This window comes from Rattus rattus, chromosome 4 (assembly GCF_011064425.1).
Source record: "Rattus rattus isolate New Zealand chromosome 4, Rrattus_CSIRO_v1, whole genome shotgun sequence".
Lineage (NCBI taxonomy): Eukaryota > Metazoa > Chordata > Mammalia > Rodentia > Muridae > Rattus > Rattus rattus.
The window spans coordinates 158,248,426-158,264,477 of record NC_046157.1 but is presented as its reverse complement, the minus strand read 5'-3'; the positions used below and the strand labels follow the sequence as shown (position 1 = coordinate 158,264,477).

The following is a 16,052-nucleotide window of genomic DNA, read 5'->3' as shown; positions in this document are numbered from 1 at the left end:
CTCAGTTGCTTGCGAAAGGTTGAGACAATAGGACAGTAAAAGTCAACTGGGAAAACTTACAGAACATGTTTCAGAATAAATCATAAAAAGGGGTGATGCTGCCGGGCAATGGTGGTGCACACCTTTAATCGCAGCACCCAGGAGGTAGAGCAGGCGGATCTCTGAGTCTGAGGCGAGCTTGGTCTACAGAGCTAGTTCCAGGACAGCCAGAGCTACATGAAGAAACACTGCCTTGAAAAACAAACACACGACAACAAAATCCCAGGTGCAGAGTGTGATCACACTAACACCCCAGTCTTCAGCAGGGAGGCAGGAGGGGCAGGGTATCTGAGTGCAGGGAAGGAGTAACACTCAAAATACACATTTGTGCTTGAATATCTGAAAACTATTTCTGCAAACCACACTTCAAATTTTACTCTGGAGTAATTTGCTTCAGACTCAATTTCCATGATGTCACACAGAGCACTGGATTAGCTGTTTCATTAGATTTACATAATGTATCTAGACCTAAGAACCTTTACCTGCATCTAGTATGCCTTGGGCCAGAATAGCGCCAAATTTGGCCATGACATCATCATGCTTGTCATTGATGACTTTGGAATACAGCTGCCGGAACTGGTTTACCTGAAGAAGCAAGAAGAGTAATTACAGACTCTGTGCATTTGTTGTGTCATTAAAAAACACCCAATGACTGCACTAATGGTACTGAGACCCAGTTCTCAATTTCAAAACATTTAGAAGAAGGAGACAGACCAGATGTGAAGGCAGAACAGTTCTGTGCTTGAAGTCAGTGTTCTGACTTCCTGGTGTGGGAGCACTAGCTGCGTTCAGTCCTCACTCCACAGTGCGTGATTCAGACCCAGGGGAATGCTGAATAAGACTTCACTGCACCAGCCAGCCAGCAGGCCCAAACAGTACCAGCAAACACTAAGGCTTTGCCGCACTTTGAATTACAGCTATGCTGCTTACTGTCAACCGAGTGGATTTCCTAAGAGACACAGCCCTTCCCTTCAGTTCTACCTTAAGTAAACTACCCGTCCCCAGCTTGTGTGTGTTCGCAAACATTAAAGATGTGTATGCTGAATGCACACCAGTTTCTAAAGACTTGCGAAAATCAAGTATAATTTGATTTGTGGTGAGATACTAGTAATTTTGTATGCTTTAGAGTTTTCCTGAAATTACAATATATTATTTTCACATGAAAATGCTTCTAAACTGTTCATAATGGATAAAGTGGTTTCTGTAACTGTTAGGTGGAGACGGGCCCTATCTTATGCTTCTTCCATGGCTTACACTTCCTTGTTTTCCCGACAGTGCTTTCAAATGGTAGGCACTCAGGAAGAAGTCTGCTTGGTCAAGAAGCACATGATCATGGAGCTCCCCAAATCTGCCAAAAGCAGAAAATACCAGATTTGAGTTTCCTAATATAACAAGTTTAGCACACATTCTTTCAGAGTCTCTTCTCTGTCTGAAGAGTACAGAGTGATACTGTGGCACAGTAACAGAATCAGACAGCCCGGCATATGACTATCTTTGCTCTTAGAAGATATTTGGGTAAATTACTGGACTGTCCGTCTGTTCTATGGCCCTTTTCTTCTTATGGGTTTTCTCGTAAGGTGGCCCAGGTCTCAAACTCCTGAGCCCAAAACAATCCTCTTGCTGAAGCTCCTCAGTAGCTGGGGCCACAGGCACATACCTCGCCACCGCTGCTCTTCTGAGCTTTAGTTTTCCCCTTTCTTTGAGGATTATAGCATTTACCTCATCCATGTTCTAAAGACGACCTGAAGTAACTGTGGTCACAGATGGGGTATGGGCTTGCTTGTTCAGCAAGCACAGACATCTTATAACCTCTAGACTACTACCTTTGCCATTTCTATACTGCTAATAAACAATACTCCTTAAAAATGGCTCGGTTTTACTCCCAGGCAAGAACTAGATGCATGCGATCACTGCTGAGTCACCCTTCCAGTCTCACCGCTTTAAAACTATAAAATACAGCATGATTAAATCATCACCGAGTTCCCAATTAATTTTAAATATCCTAAGATTTGATGTTTTTACTCTGGCTCAGCAGGTCAAATTCCTTTGATTCTGAACTCATTTTAGATGAATACTTACATTACCTTATAAAGAATGGAAAATTTATGCTCTAAAGGTTAAAAAAAAATCCCATAAACTTATAAAAAAAAGATTAAACAAAACACTGTATGTGCATTACAAAGGAGAATTTAAATATACAACCAAGACTAAACCAATAGAAAAGCATCCAATAAGAAATTGAAAGATGGGGGTTGGGGATTTAGCTCAGTGGTAGAGCGCTTGCCTAGCAAGCGCAAGGCCCTGGGTTCGGTCCCCAGCTCCGAAAAAAAAAGAAAGAAATTGAAAGATGGATTTTTAACAGTGAAATTTTGTTCATCACTTTTATTTTTCTAACAGTTTCTTCAGTGTTCGCTCTTCCAATTCTTATAAAGAGCCACTGTGTTAGTAGAGCAGAGAGTGGACAAAATTCGTTAGGCCAGCTGTGGTCCTCTAGTCTACTCTCTGCTTCCAGATGTCAGGGCTGACAACACAGAAAACCATCTGTTGATTCCCATGAGTGCTGAGTTGGGTGAAGATCATGGTTTTCTAACTTTACATTTCAGAATCTGATGGCGCCTTGGCCAGGCAAAGAGACACATGCTTACAACCCCGTCTCTTGAGAGTGGAAGCCAGGCTCAACTACATAGGGTTCAAGCAGCCTGCTCAAAAAATATAAACCCAAAAGGGTGTTAATATATCCTTCTACAAGGCAGACCGTGTAGAAAATATTAACTTATTTTATATTAAAAGGCAATTAAAATTTAGGCTATTCTGTGATCTACACGTATTAGCTTCTAAAATCCACCCTTTCTAAAGTCATGCATTTAAAAAGTGCATCATGTTCTGTACTTTATACCTTATACTATTAGAAAAAACCCAGAAAGGAACACAATTCTCTGGAGTTACTTCTTGTGCAGCGCACATTCCTTTCCCTCCTTCCCGCTTCATCCTGGCTACAGATCTATCTCTGCATGTCAGGAACCAGTTTGGAAGTTTTGATTTTATCTTTGATATTACATCTGTGTCTGGAACACCAACTAAGTATACAACTGAAACTCCTCCCACGAAATCCTCCAGGCCACATGTATTTGGAATTCAGATTTAAAATCTAACATGAGAGCTGCAGGGGTGGCTCAAAGTGAAGGCAGTGGTTGCTTTTCCAGAGGACCTGGGTTTGATTCTCAGCACCCACGGGGCATCTCACAACTGTCTATAACTCCAGTTCTGGGGATCTGACCCTTTCCTGGCCTCTAAAGGTATCAGGCACCCATGCAGTACATACGCATATTTAAGCAAAACACCCACACATGTATTTTTAAAAGCCAACACGACACACACATTTTGCATTTCTGGTAGGGACTGGAACACTATTCCATAATTGAATTAGTAATTCTGGAGTAGCAAACACATGGACGTTCATAGTAAGCGACTCATTACTATGTCAGGTTTTACAGTTTAAGGACAGTTAGGTCCTTAAAAGCAAACCTGTACATTTTCAGACCTTCCTGGATTTTGTAGCTTTACTGATTTAATTGTTTCATGTCTAGTTCCTATACATCTCTGTTCAGTTGACTTTGCCCCATACACTCCTATTTTTCTTTCCAAATGACTTGCTATTACTTCAAATTCCACATATCCAAAATAAAAAAACACCCTTATTTTCCTTTAACAGTACTCTTCCTGGTCATTCTGTGATCTCACTGTGATGGTTTAAGCCTGAAATGTCTGCACGGCTCATGTTTGGTCACATGTGGTGATGCTTTGGGTGGCTGTGGAACCTTAAGGAGGTGACTCCTAGCTGGTTAAAAAAGGTCACTAAGGAGTAGGCTTTGAAGGCTATAGCAGTGGTTCTCTACCTTCCTAATGCTGAAACACTTTAATACGGTTCTTCACGTTGTGGTGACCCCCCAATCATAAGATTACTTTGTTGCTACTTCATAAGAGTAATTCTGTTATTGCTAAGAATGGTAATGTAAATATCTAATAACAGCATGTCCAGATCCACAGGCTGAGAACCACTGGTGATAGCCACTAGTCTTACTGTCTGCTTCTTGGTCCATTGCTGTGCAAACAGCCACGCCCTCTCCCAAGATACTCTTGTTGTCATAGAAAGAGCCACTCTGCCATGTCTCCTTGCTATGGTGAATTAAAATCCCAGGAGCCCAGATGGTTTCCATGAGCTACCTTGTTCAGAGCCATGCAAAGGTGACTAATGCAACTTATTCTCACAATCTCACACATTTTTAGCTTTCATCTTGAATTCATTAGTATTTTAACAATATAATCCTGCCCCTCCTCCCATTTTACTTTTTAAGACAGGATGTCTTTGTGTAGCCCTGGCTGTCCAGGGTGACCTTGCACTCATAGATCCACCTGCCCCTGACTCCAGAGTGCTGGGACTAAAGGCGTACACAAGCCCTGCCTGGCTACGATAGTGTCTTATATCTTAAATATCTTATAAAACTTCATACTAAGATAAAACAGTTCTAGCCTGGGGTTGGGGATTTGGCTCAGTGGTAGAGTGCTTGCCTAGGAAGCGCAAGGCCCTGGGTTCGGTCCCCAGCTCCGAAAAAAAGAATTAAAAACAAAACAAAACAAAACAAAACAAAACAGTTCTAGCCTTTGAAAAGAACACTATGTGTGTGTATCTGTCTGTCTGTCTGTCTGTCTGTCTACAGATGTCACGAGAACAACTTTTGGGAGTGAGGGTTTGAGGGATCAAATTCAAGTTACCAGGTTTGGTGACAACTGCCTATGCTTGTTAAGCCATCTCTCTGGCATAAAGCTATGCATTTAAAATATCTATCATGTTCTGAATGCAAATGTTATACTTCTGGAAGGGGGAATGAATACTATATATGATCAAGGGAAAAGATTACAGTTCTTTGGATTCATCTCTGATGAATCATGATAACCAATAAAAGCCTAATCTATCTATCCCAACTGTAATTTTATTTCAGAACTAAGAAGGTTGAATCTAACTAAGTGTGGCTACACATGATCCCACTTCTGAAACAAGTACTGGTCAGAGGTGGGAGGAGTCCTCCACCAGACTCCACATTAAATGATATAAGGCAAAGAAGAGACCTACATTTCATTATTACTAGTTCTGAATGTACTTTAGGTTTTATTTTGTATATGCTGGATATGCTGGAGTTACAGAGGTTGGTGAGCTGTCTGAAATGTTTGCTGGGACTCAAATTTGGTTCCTCTACTAGAGCAGCAAGGACTTTAATGGGAAAGCCGTCACCTCTCCAGCCTAAGACCTTATTTTTATAGTGTAATTTTCATGTTTATATACTGTATTTACTGTGTAAATGTTCAAATAAACTTCTCATGGTGGATTTTGTTTAACAAGACAAAAATAGATGATTCACGAAGTCACATTTTTGAGAGAAAACAGCTCTAAGAACCCATTAAAAGGTTAAGTGTGACACTCGTGACTTTCTAAATTGTGTGTTACTAACACAGAAACGTGTCTATGACCTGGAATTTATGTTTGTGAGTGTAGACAAGTGAGAAACTGTTAGAACAAAGCAAAAACGTCCTAGTACTACTTAAACAATGTGCAGGCTAAGTGTCAGGGCGTAATATCACATAGACATTCTGATTTCCATTATGAATGTCACAAAATACCCAAGGTCATTTCCTTTTGCATTCCTTTGAGGAAGGGATATAATTATTTTAAATTATTTTTATGTATAAATCTCTGAACCATGTATGTGCCTGGTGCTCAAGGAAGCCTGAAGAAGGTGTTGGATCCCCTGGGACTGGAGTGGTTGTGAGCTGCCATGTGGGTGCTAGGAATTGAACCTGGGTCTCTGGAACAGCAGCCAGTGCTCTTAACCACCTCTGCAGCTCCAGGAGATAATTCTTAATGCCTTGGCGCTTGCTTTTGTGCTGTTTCCACTAATTTCAAGTACTGACTTGAAAACACAGACCTCTGAGGACTCACTTTGTTCTCTTTGAAAATAGGCATTATCGGCCTTAGTTCTGCTTTTGCAGTCAGCATGTAAACATTTGCATTTTCATAGCCAACTTATATCAATTGCAGGCTGCCAGCTATATGTACATTTCCATTTAAACATTCATAGCTTATTTTAAAATGTACTTTTATCACATAGCATTTGCTTTATGCATCTGTGTGTTTGTGGGTGCATGTACCCACAATGTACACGTGGGTGGAAGTCACAGGGCAACTTGCAGGAGTCACTCTCCCCCACCATGTGGGAACTCCAAGGATCAGGTTGCTGGCAGATGTGTCCCCACAGAGCCATCTCGCCACTGCTATTTCAACATTCTTAATTAGCATTCATTATTTCGATAACAACCTGAAGACAGGAGAGTATTCTAGTTGTTCAGTTAAGACTCCATTCAAGATAACTTGCAATTATTTAAAAAAAAACCTAATTATTTAAATTGATGTACCTTATCTATCTAAATGTGACATTTCTTAAGAGTAAATAAAAAATAAAAGAACAAAAACAAAAAACAAAGACTATAGTTTAAGCTATTTTACCTCAAAAGGATGCTGCCACTGTTAGTTTGAGGTTATGACTACTAAAAAAACACTGAAATTATTTCTTTTTCTTGGTTTTTTTAATCTGTGTAACCCCACCTCTCTTAGAACTTGTTCTGTGGACCAGGCTGGCCTCAAACTCAGGAGATGTACCTATTTCTCTTTCCCAAGTGCAAAGATTAAAGGTGTGTGTCACCATGCTCAGCTCAGAACGTTTTTCTTTCTTTGTTTGTTTATATAAGGTCTCAAGTAACCCAGGATAAGCTTAGACTTTCTGATGTAGACTGGCTTTGAACTCCTGGGATTAATAGCAGGCACTGCCATAGCAGTTTCATTTCAATTAAATACTTCATTGTGTGGGCATGGTATATATATTGTGTGTGGTATGCCCACACATATGCATGGAGGCTGAGGAGACTGCCAGAGTCCCACTATATCATGCTCTGCCTTGTTCCCCTCAGACAGGGTCTCTCCCTGAACCTGGATCTAGGCTGGCAGCTGTAATCCCCAGGGATCCTCCCATGTCTGTTCTTCACAGCTGGAGTTACAAGTGCATTTGTGGCCATGTGTCACTTTCACAAGGGTGTTGGGGTCCAAACTCAGGCCCCCATTATTACGCAGCCAACACTGTAGCTGATGCATCTCCCCAGCCCCTGGTTTAATCACCGGACTCCATAGCCAGGGTATGAAGACGGCTAAGCGACTGTCTAGCTGACAGTAGAAGCGGTGTGAAAGCCGTATGTGAGGTCCAAGTGCATAAATATTTATATGGCTATTTGAGAAGGTTCATTCTTTAATGACACTGCTCAGCTGGGTCACTTCCAAAGGCTCGGTGTAACATCAAAAGCAGAAATAAAAGCTATTCATATGATAGCTGCTATAGTTAAAAGCACGAAGAAATATGATCTGTGTTTGCAAAGATGTTTATGTTCTAGAAGACATAGTATATTAAGCAAGTTTTGGGAAAAACAGGATGAGAAGTCCGACTGTACGTGCAGTAATCCAACTTTTAGAAACCCTGAAAATGGTTTTGAGAGAGAAGTTCTGGGCAAAGAGACAAAATGACATTGACTGCTCAGAAAGTGAGGTTTGTCAGACAAAGCTGTCTGAGGCAGAAACCAATGCACAGAGAGGCAACTGTGCTCCTCTTTCCAGAGTCTCCTCTGCTTAAAATAAAGGGATTTATCTGTTGCTGAGGCAGAAGAGAGGCCAATGGTCTTTCCTTTCCTTTTATCTATTTTTTTTTCTTTTTTTTTTCTGAGCTGAGGACCGAACCTAGGGCCTTGCGCTTGCTAGGCAAGCGCTCTACCACTGAGCTAAATCTCCAACCCCTTTTATCTATTTTTTTTAAAAGACAAAGTCTTACTATGTAGTTCAGGCTGGCCTTGAACTTGTGACTCTCCTGCCTTAGTCTCTTGGGTGTTGGGACTATATGCGGCATGAACTTTTTTCTGCCTGCATTATTTTGTTTTTAAATGCTTCTCAGATATAAATCTAACTAATTCAAGGCTGCTATAACACTCCAAAAATCTAAGTACAATGGTATGGGCACAGGTTAAATGTTTTTCTTTTCCTTTTTTCAGTCCTGAAGATTAAACCAAGGCATACAACCAATGAACTGCACCTCCTAGCCTCATTTATTTTAATATTGAGGTGGGTCTTTATTAAGTTGTCCATGCCTGCCTTGAAACCTGTCACCAAGGCAGTGCTGGAACTTGAGAACCTCCCAAGAAGCTGAGATTACAGGTGGACATCACTTATACACTACCGGTGTTGTGGTTCACACTTCTGAATGCATCAAGCACGATAATCTCAGAATACACAAATAAAACACACATATTTTCTGTTAATACAACAAGAGGTCTGGCTGTGCCCACTTTGCATTGCACAGTAAAGACTAGTATGAGGTATAAGACACTGTCACGAGGGAAGTTTTAAATAAGTGCCTCAAACTCTGTTACAGTTAATCCAGAGGAGGTCTATGGAAGACATATGAAGGCGACCTCCTTGAGGAAAGGTGGGCCATCTTTCTCCCTTAGTATACAAATCCACAGAGAGGATTCAGAGGGACCACTTAGAGGACTCATGAACAGAGGTCACTGTGTATGGAATCTGATATCTAAAACTGACAGGAATTAGTCATTAACAGGACTTCCTGAGTCACTGACACCAAGACTGTAGATACAATTTTTAAAATACTGAGGTTGGATGTACACATAAATCGACTGTAGGTTTCATTGCCTCAGACCGCAGAAAAGTCAGACTGTTTGAATTTTCAGTCTCCAACAGAGTAGCAAATCAGTATCTATTTAAAAGCACACAGAGAGGCAAAAACAAAACATCAAAAACAAACAAAAAATCAAATTTTGTTATTTTGTAAGTTATAATTCCTTAAAAAAAAAAAAAAAAAAAAAAAGATAGCTCCTCTGGGTAGCCCTGACTGTCCTGGAACTCACTATGTAGACCAGGCTGGCCTTGAACTCAGAGATCTGCCTGCCTCTGTCTCCTGAGTGCTGGGATTAAAGACATGCATCACTATAACTGGCTTTTGTGTAATAATTTCTTAAGTATGTTATATTCTTAAGTTAACAAAGTGACCTTAGATTTATAAAACACACACCGAGGAAAATGAATACAACAGTCCCAGTCTGCTGCCCTCAAATGTGCTTCTTTCCCTTCTCAGTCACTAAGGTAAATTATTATGGAAAAACCCAACCCCAGCTCTCGGCTGGAGTTTCTTTGCTCACCTTTGGACATGTGATTTCGGTCTGTTGGATCATGATGAGAGCTGAGGCTATCAGAGCCCCTTGCCGCACGTAGTTCACAGGGTCGTTGGTCATTGGCTCCAGTAAATTAATTGCTTCCTGAAAACATAACAAACAAAAAGAAGTTGAGATGGCTGCACCTCAGATCACTCACTGTCAAAGGTATATTTTACATGAGGGCAGTGTTTACTTTTTTTTGTTTTGTTTTGTTTTGTTTTGTTTTTGTTTTCCAAGACAGTTTCTCTGAGTAGCCTTGGCTGTCCTGGAACTTGCTCTGTAGACCAGGCTAGCTTCAGCCTCCTGAGTGTTGGGATTAAAGGCGTGGGCTACCACTGCCCAGCTATAGTCCTTAAATACTCTCTTCCAGCTATGTACAGATACCTAGGGTATACAAATTACTTAGAAATAAAGCAGACTTATTTAGTATGGTAATAAAAATCTTTCATTGTATTAACTTGTCAGATGCTTTGCTTCAAAGAACATCTGCCCCTAGATATCATATTAAGTTTAGAATAATATGGAAAGAGAAACATACTATTTGTATTTAACTTATGAGAGATGACATAAATGTAAATTAAAAGTCTAAGAGGAAAAATACTTAGCAAAATATCCAACTCTATCCTTCCTTTGTTTACAGGACTAATGTAGACTAGAAACAGAGGCAGCCGCTGAGACAGCTCAGCAAGAAAGAGCCTGCACTAAGACTGACAACCTGATTTGATTCCCGGGACCCGCACATAGAGAAAACTGACTCGTACAACTATGCTCTGACCTGGACATATACGCTGCGGCATGCTTGCATTCCCTCCCACCTATAACAAAGGAAATTCTTATATATACTTGATCTCTCTAATGAAAAAGAAGATACCATATTTTCAAAAGATTAATTATATATATGTGTGTGTGTGTGTGTGTGTGTGTGTGTGTGTGTGTGTGTGTGTGTGTGTGTGTGTGTGTGTGTGTAAAGGTGGGGGTGGGTATATGCACATGAATTCAGGTACCCTAGGCCAGAGAAAGGTGTGGATCTCCTGGAGCTGGAGTTAAAAGATGGTTGTGCTGCTGTGTGGGAGTTGGTGCACAACTTTAATCCCAGCGCTTGGAGGCAGAGGCAGGTGGGTCTCTGTGAATTTGAGGTCAATTAGTATCAGAGCAAGTTACAGGACAGCAGGGACTATTACACAGAAAAAAACCTACCTCAAAAAACAAACAAACAACAACAACAACAAAAAAGGTGACCATGATATACTGGTCTGGGTGCTGGGAACCAAATCATTGTTCACTTCAAGAGTAGTTAGTGTTCTTAACCACGACGCCATCTTTCCAGCCTCTGGTACATATTGCTTCTTCCTCTCCTCCTTTGTTTTTGGGAGACAGGGTCTCACTGTGTAGCCCTTGCTGGCCTGGATCTCGGGTTTGAATTCATGATGATCTATCTGTCTCTACCTCCCAAGTGCTGCCACGGCTGGCTTCACAGATGTTTATATAAGAAATTCTGCTCCTAAAAAATCAAGTGCCAGGTACAATTACTTGCTCTAGCAGTGTTCACAGGAATCTTATGTATTTTTAGCAGCTGGGACATAGAGATTAAGTTAAATAGTTATAAAGACATGTGAGGTAGGAGTAAGTGCTTATAGAAAAGGAACAGGAAGCTGGCTGTGGTGATGTAATCCAGTGATTGCAGCATTTGAGAAGCTGAGGTGAGAAGGTTCTGAGTTCAAGGGCAGCCTGAGCAATAGGGCAGAACTCTGCCTAGAAAGGGAGGGAAGGAGGAGAGACTGGGAAAGCAGGCCAGACCAGACTGGGACAAAATACCAGGAGAGAATGAAGGATCTCTGAAAACCCTTTAAAAAGATTAATTTACTAATGTATGGGTATTTGTGTATGTGTGTGTACCCGAGCTTGTGTGGGCATGGCTGCCACAGTGTGCACAGAGAGCACAACTTGTGGGGACTAGTCCTCTTTCTTCCATGTAGGTCAGAGAGGCTGAACTCAGGCTGCCAGGTACCATGACTCGTTAAGCTATCTTGCTGGCCCAAAGGAAATTCAGAGCCTTTTTTTTCATTAAGTGATGTTTGTGTTGCAATGTGAGTATCAATGATGTGTGTTGCATGTGCTGGCCAGTGGCAGTGGTGGTGCTGGGTAGGGTGGGAGGGTGTTGTCTCTAATATTTATTAGAGGAAAAAGTCAAGCAAATTAAAGCTTAAGTTTCCAGAATTAATAAGAAATAAGAAAGTCTGGGGCTGGAGAGATGGCTGGTGGTTAAGTGCACTACATGGGGTTCGCTCCCACACAGCTAACAGCTGATCTGTACCTCTAGCTCCAAGAAACCCACTGCCCCTTTCTGGCTTCAGCAAGCACTGCATGTGGGCGGCACACAGACACACATGCAGACAACGTACAAAGTAAGAGAAATATTTTAACAAGGTGTTTGATCCCTTTCTGGGCACACAGACACACATGCAGACAACGTACAAAGTAAGAGAAATATTTTAACAAGGTGTTTGATCCCTTTCTGAATAATAAAATATAAAGACTCTAGAAGGGGAACAATGTTCTCTTTCTAACACAAAAACATATACATTTGTTGAATTAAAAAAAGTCCATACAAGGTGCCCAAGATGTGTGCATGTGTGCAATTCAAGACAAAACATGATGACTGCATCAATACTGTGGAGCAAGATTATGTTACATCTGGGCCCAGTGGGCTAAAGCATTTGCTGCCTGATGACCTGAGTTTGAGTCCCACAGTCTGTTAATGGAAAGAGAGAACTGACACCTACAAAATCTCTCTCTCTCTCTCTCTCTCTCTCTCTCTCTCTCTCTCTCTCTCTCTCTCTCTCTCTCTCTCTCACACACACACACACACACACACACACTAAGGGCTAGAGCTCAGTGGTTAAGGGTGTGTACACAACCACTGTAACTATAGTTTCTGAGCGATCTGACACCTCTGGCTTCCACAGGCAAACATGTCTACAAACAGGCATACATACATAAATACGTATAATTAAAAATAATAATAAAAAAAGAGTCGATTTTGTGTGGCTTTAGACAGCAGTCTTCATGTCTAAAATACTAATTAACAGTGAGAATAACCATGTGATGACAGAGTAGTTCACAACGGTTATCCATGTGTATCAGTTAGTTCTTAGGAGTCTTCTCACACTGCAGCACAGGAAAGTAGGGAGCACTGTGAAGCCGTGCACCAAACTCAGCCTTAGGGATCCCACTGCACTTGTATTTTCACAGTTGATCCACGCACTTTTTTCCACGAAAAAGCCTGGTGTAAGGAAAGAAGCAACCCCATTGGTTGGGCTGTACCTTGTTTCCTGTACCAGCACAGCAGACTCCCAGGGCCATTGCAGCACCATAGCGCACGTGAGGGTTATAACTCTCGGACAACAAAGAGACCACACTTGGACACTGTTCAGGCGTCCTGATAGGAAAGAAAGAAAAAGAAGGGAGTGTTATGGGTAACATAAACTAAAATGGAGGAATTCTAAACAAATTTTTATTGTTGTTTCTGAGATATAGGAAACAACATAATACTTAACAAATAAGTTGTAGAACTAAAAATCTCCTACCAAGAGGTGTGTTAGTGGGGTTGGGGATTTAGCTCAGTGGTAGAGCGCTCAAGGCCCTGGGTTCGGTCCCCAGCTCCAAAAAAAAAGAAAAAAAAAAGGTGTGTTAGTGCAGACCTGTAACCCCAAGCACTAGTGAAACAGATACAGGAAGGACATCACTTGGGCACAGCCTCTACTACATGGGAAAGTCAAAGTCATCAAGAGACACAGTGGTGCTCACCCATAGAATATATTTTCTATATTTAGAAAACACTCAGAGAAAGAGGACTATAACAGGGACTTCTTGAGCAAGCTCACCACATGCTGGCCATTCCCTAGTACCCACAAAGTGAAGACTCATCAGTCACATGGAGCACATTCCTCTGGAAGCACTTTCCTACTTTCTGGGCACTATGTATTTTGTTACAGAAGACAAGGCATTTACAGAGTCTTTTAGATGTTTCCAGGGCAGCACAAAAGATGAATACTCTAATTCCAGCCCTCTGGACACATAGGATACCTGTGAGTTGAGGCCAGCCTGGCCCAAATTTCAAGTTTCAGGCTAGCCAGAGCTACATGAAGAAGTGGGGATGAGGATTAACATAGAAATAAGGAATAAAATCAGATTATTTTTAATAAAAAGTTCTTTGTTTACAGCTGACAGTCATCTTGCCAATGTTACTATTTGTACAAACCTTCCACAGAGCAAGAACTCAGTAAGGGCAAGCACACAAATCACCGATATCATCTAACCATAAATTGTACATAGGCACTTCCTTGTTTCAACATTCTGGCTTCTATGTCTTTACAAAGTATTTTCTACGACATATTAATAGATCAAGAGGCTTTCAGAATATGGAGTCTTTCTCCTCCACTAGAAACTAGTAATGTACACAGGCAGAAATGGTTCTTGGCACGGTCATCACAAAGGAAAATTTGAAAGTATAAATCTCATGATATTTCTCTGGTAGAGTTAGAAGTTTATAATCATCACTAGGGAAGTGCCAAATCAGAGGCTTAGCACAATGCTCAGAAATGCTAGCTCTAGAGAGATCCTTGTACCCCCTACAATACAGGCAGCATCTGGAATAGAATCCAAAGACCAGTTGGATGTCTTTAACCAAACACATCACTGACATCTGAGTTCACATATAGAATGGGGACTCTCTCCCTTCTACCATTTCTGTCATGGTGACCATTTATCTACATAATTCTATTCTCTCTATTCCTTCAGATTCCACAGTCCATCTGTCAGTAAATCAAGGGAAACCCTGTACTATTTCTGCTTTCACGGCCTTGTTTCAGACCCCGATCACCTCTCACTAATTTCTGTCAACTTAGCTTTATTTTATTTATTTGTGTTAGGTTCATTGAGATAGAGGGAACATAAGCTTAGAGTCAGAAAGATCTGGGTTCCAATTCTAGGGTGGTTATTTATCATCGTGGAGGCAAGCTCTGAAGTGTGTTGGGCCTTAGTTGTTTTACCCACAAATATTATCTGTTCCCTTTTGTGCATGCTAGAGAGAGCTGATGTGTCAGTACGCTGACACCATTGATATCTAGATGCAAAACAAGAAATTGGCTTTGGCTCAGAATCAGGAAGTTGTGTGGTAACTTGCTGTAGTTGGATCTCTATTTTAAAAGACAGTTTAACAGTCAAAAGTTTCTTTCAAAACAGTTTATCAAACAAGCTGGATCTGCTAGTTAGCTAGCTTTAAGATTCTCACTTTCAGACTTTCTCAGAAACTTTTTAGGGGAACTAGTAGCCCACAGAATTTTACAACTTGTCATTCTGTTGCAGCCAGGGTGGGCTATTGCAGTAAAAACTGACTCACAGAAAAGAGTCTATCTAAAATCTATCTTAAAACCCCACCTACTTTATAATCGGCACTTGAAAGCAGTAGGAATAAGTAAGCTGTCCTGATACTACTCCTGAGCCACGCCTCCAACCTTTAGTTTCCCTCCTTCCTATTAGTACATAGTCCTGGTACCAATCCTCCCTTCCACTCTGCTTTCATGCGAGCATATACCACACCTTAACCTTGCTGGCCCTTCCATCACCTTTAGCAGAAAACAACTGGAAAGAGGAGAGACTTGGACTTAAGTGTTCTGTTTCTCAAATGGCATTGTTATTTTATGAGTCTTAGTAATTATGCCTGGAACACAAGCTCTGGGAAGCTGTTGCAGGGCTCAGTAGCTGACTGCAGTTGAGCAGAGATTGGCAGTGAGGGCTGGAAATGCAAAAGCCTAAAAAGAAAACCAACCCTGCCAGTTTTAGTCTAATAACATTCCAGCTCTGACACATTCGTTAAAAAACAAAAGTGTTTGGACAAAGGAAGCCAGCCTATAATAAACTAGCTTAGGCATTTAATCTCTTTTGAGGAGCACAATGAAGCCATAAGCTCTTTGTAGGTTTGTCAGTGCTTCAGCAGACAGCTCTAGATGGACCGAGGAGCATCTAGGCAGTGATTGCAATGCAGAAACACACTGAGAATAAACTGTTACACAGTAATCTTTGCTCACACATATGTGCATGTAATGATTTAAAGTAACAGTAAATGAAGTCATGATAAAATTGTATAACCATGGGGCTGGAGAGATGATGAAGAGCACTGACTGCTCTTCCAGAGGTCCTGAGTTCAATTCCCAGCAACCACATGGAGGACAACCATCTGTAATGGGGTCCAATGCTCTCTTCTGTTGTGTCTGAAGACAACGACAGTGTCCTCATATATATAAACTAAATCTTTTAAAAATTGTATAACCATTTTGCAATTTACAAAGAATCAAGAGATCTCAACATGATTATCAATCAACATCAAACCAAATAAAATGGTAACAAAAATTTAAGAAGAATTTTAGGAAATACAGAGGATGAAATAATAAATTACAGTACTGAGATGAAATCAACAAAAGGTACTATGAAAAATCAAACAGGAGTGGTGACCCAAAAGGAAGAAGGAAGAAAAAGAAGAAAATAAATAGATCTTGAGGACTGTCCTGAGCTAATGGTTAATGGAAAAGGAAAAGCCATTTTCTTCAGTGTTACAGCCACGGCTACTGTGCCCACGGTCTGTAAAGAATCTAAAGAAACAACCTGCTGGGAGGCGGATGCAAAGATTCAAC

General features: G+C 41.0%; 1 protein-coding gene across 1 annotated transcript in view; it reads right to left on the bottom strand.

Annotated features, from left to right (window-relative positions):
* Nucleotides 1-16,052, bottom strand: part of Psmd1 (proteasome 26S subunit, non-ATPase 1) — a 73,815-nt gene that overhangs the window by 12,285 nt on the left and 45,478 nt on the right. The window contains exons 17-19 of the mRNA XM_032899772.1: nucleotides 12,685-12,799; nucleotides 9,346-9,462; nucleotides 522-624 (exon numbers count right to left, since the gene is read on the bottom strand). Of these exons, the coding sequence (XP_032755663.1) occupies nucleotides 522-624; nucleotides 9,346-9,462; nucleotides 12,685-12,799 (335 nt within the window). The remainder of the gene's footprint in view (nucleotides 1-521; nucleotides 625-9,345; nucleotides 9,463-12,684; nucleotides 12,800-16,052) is intronic.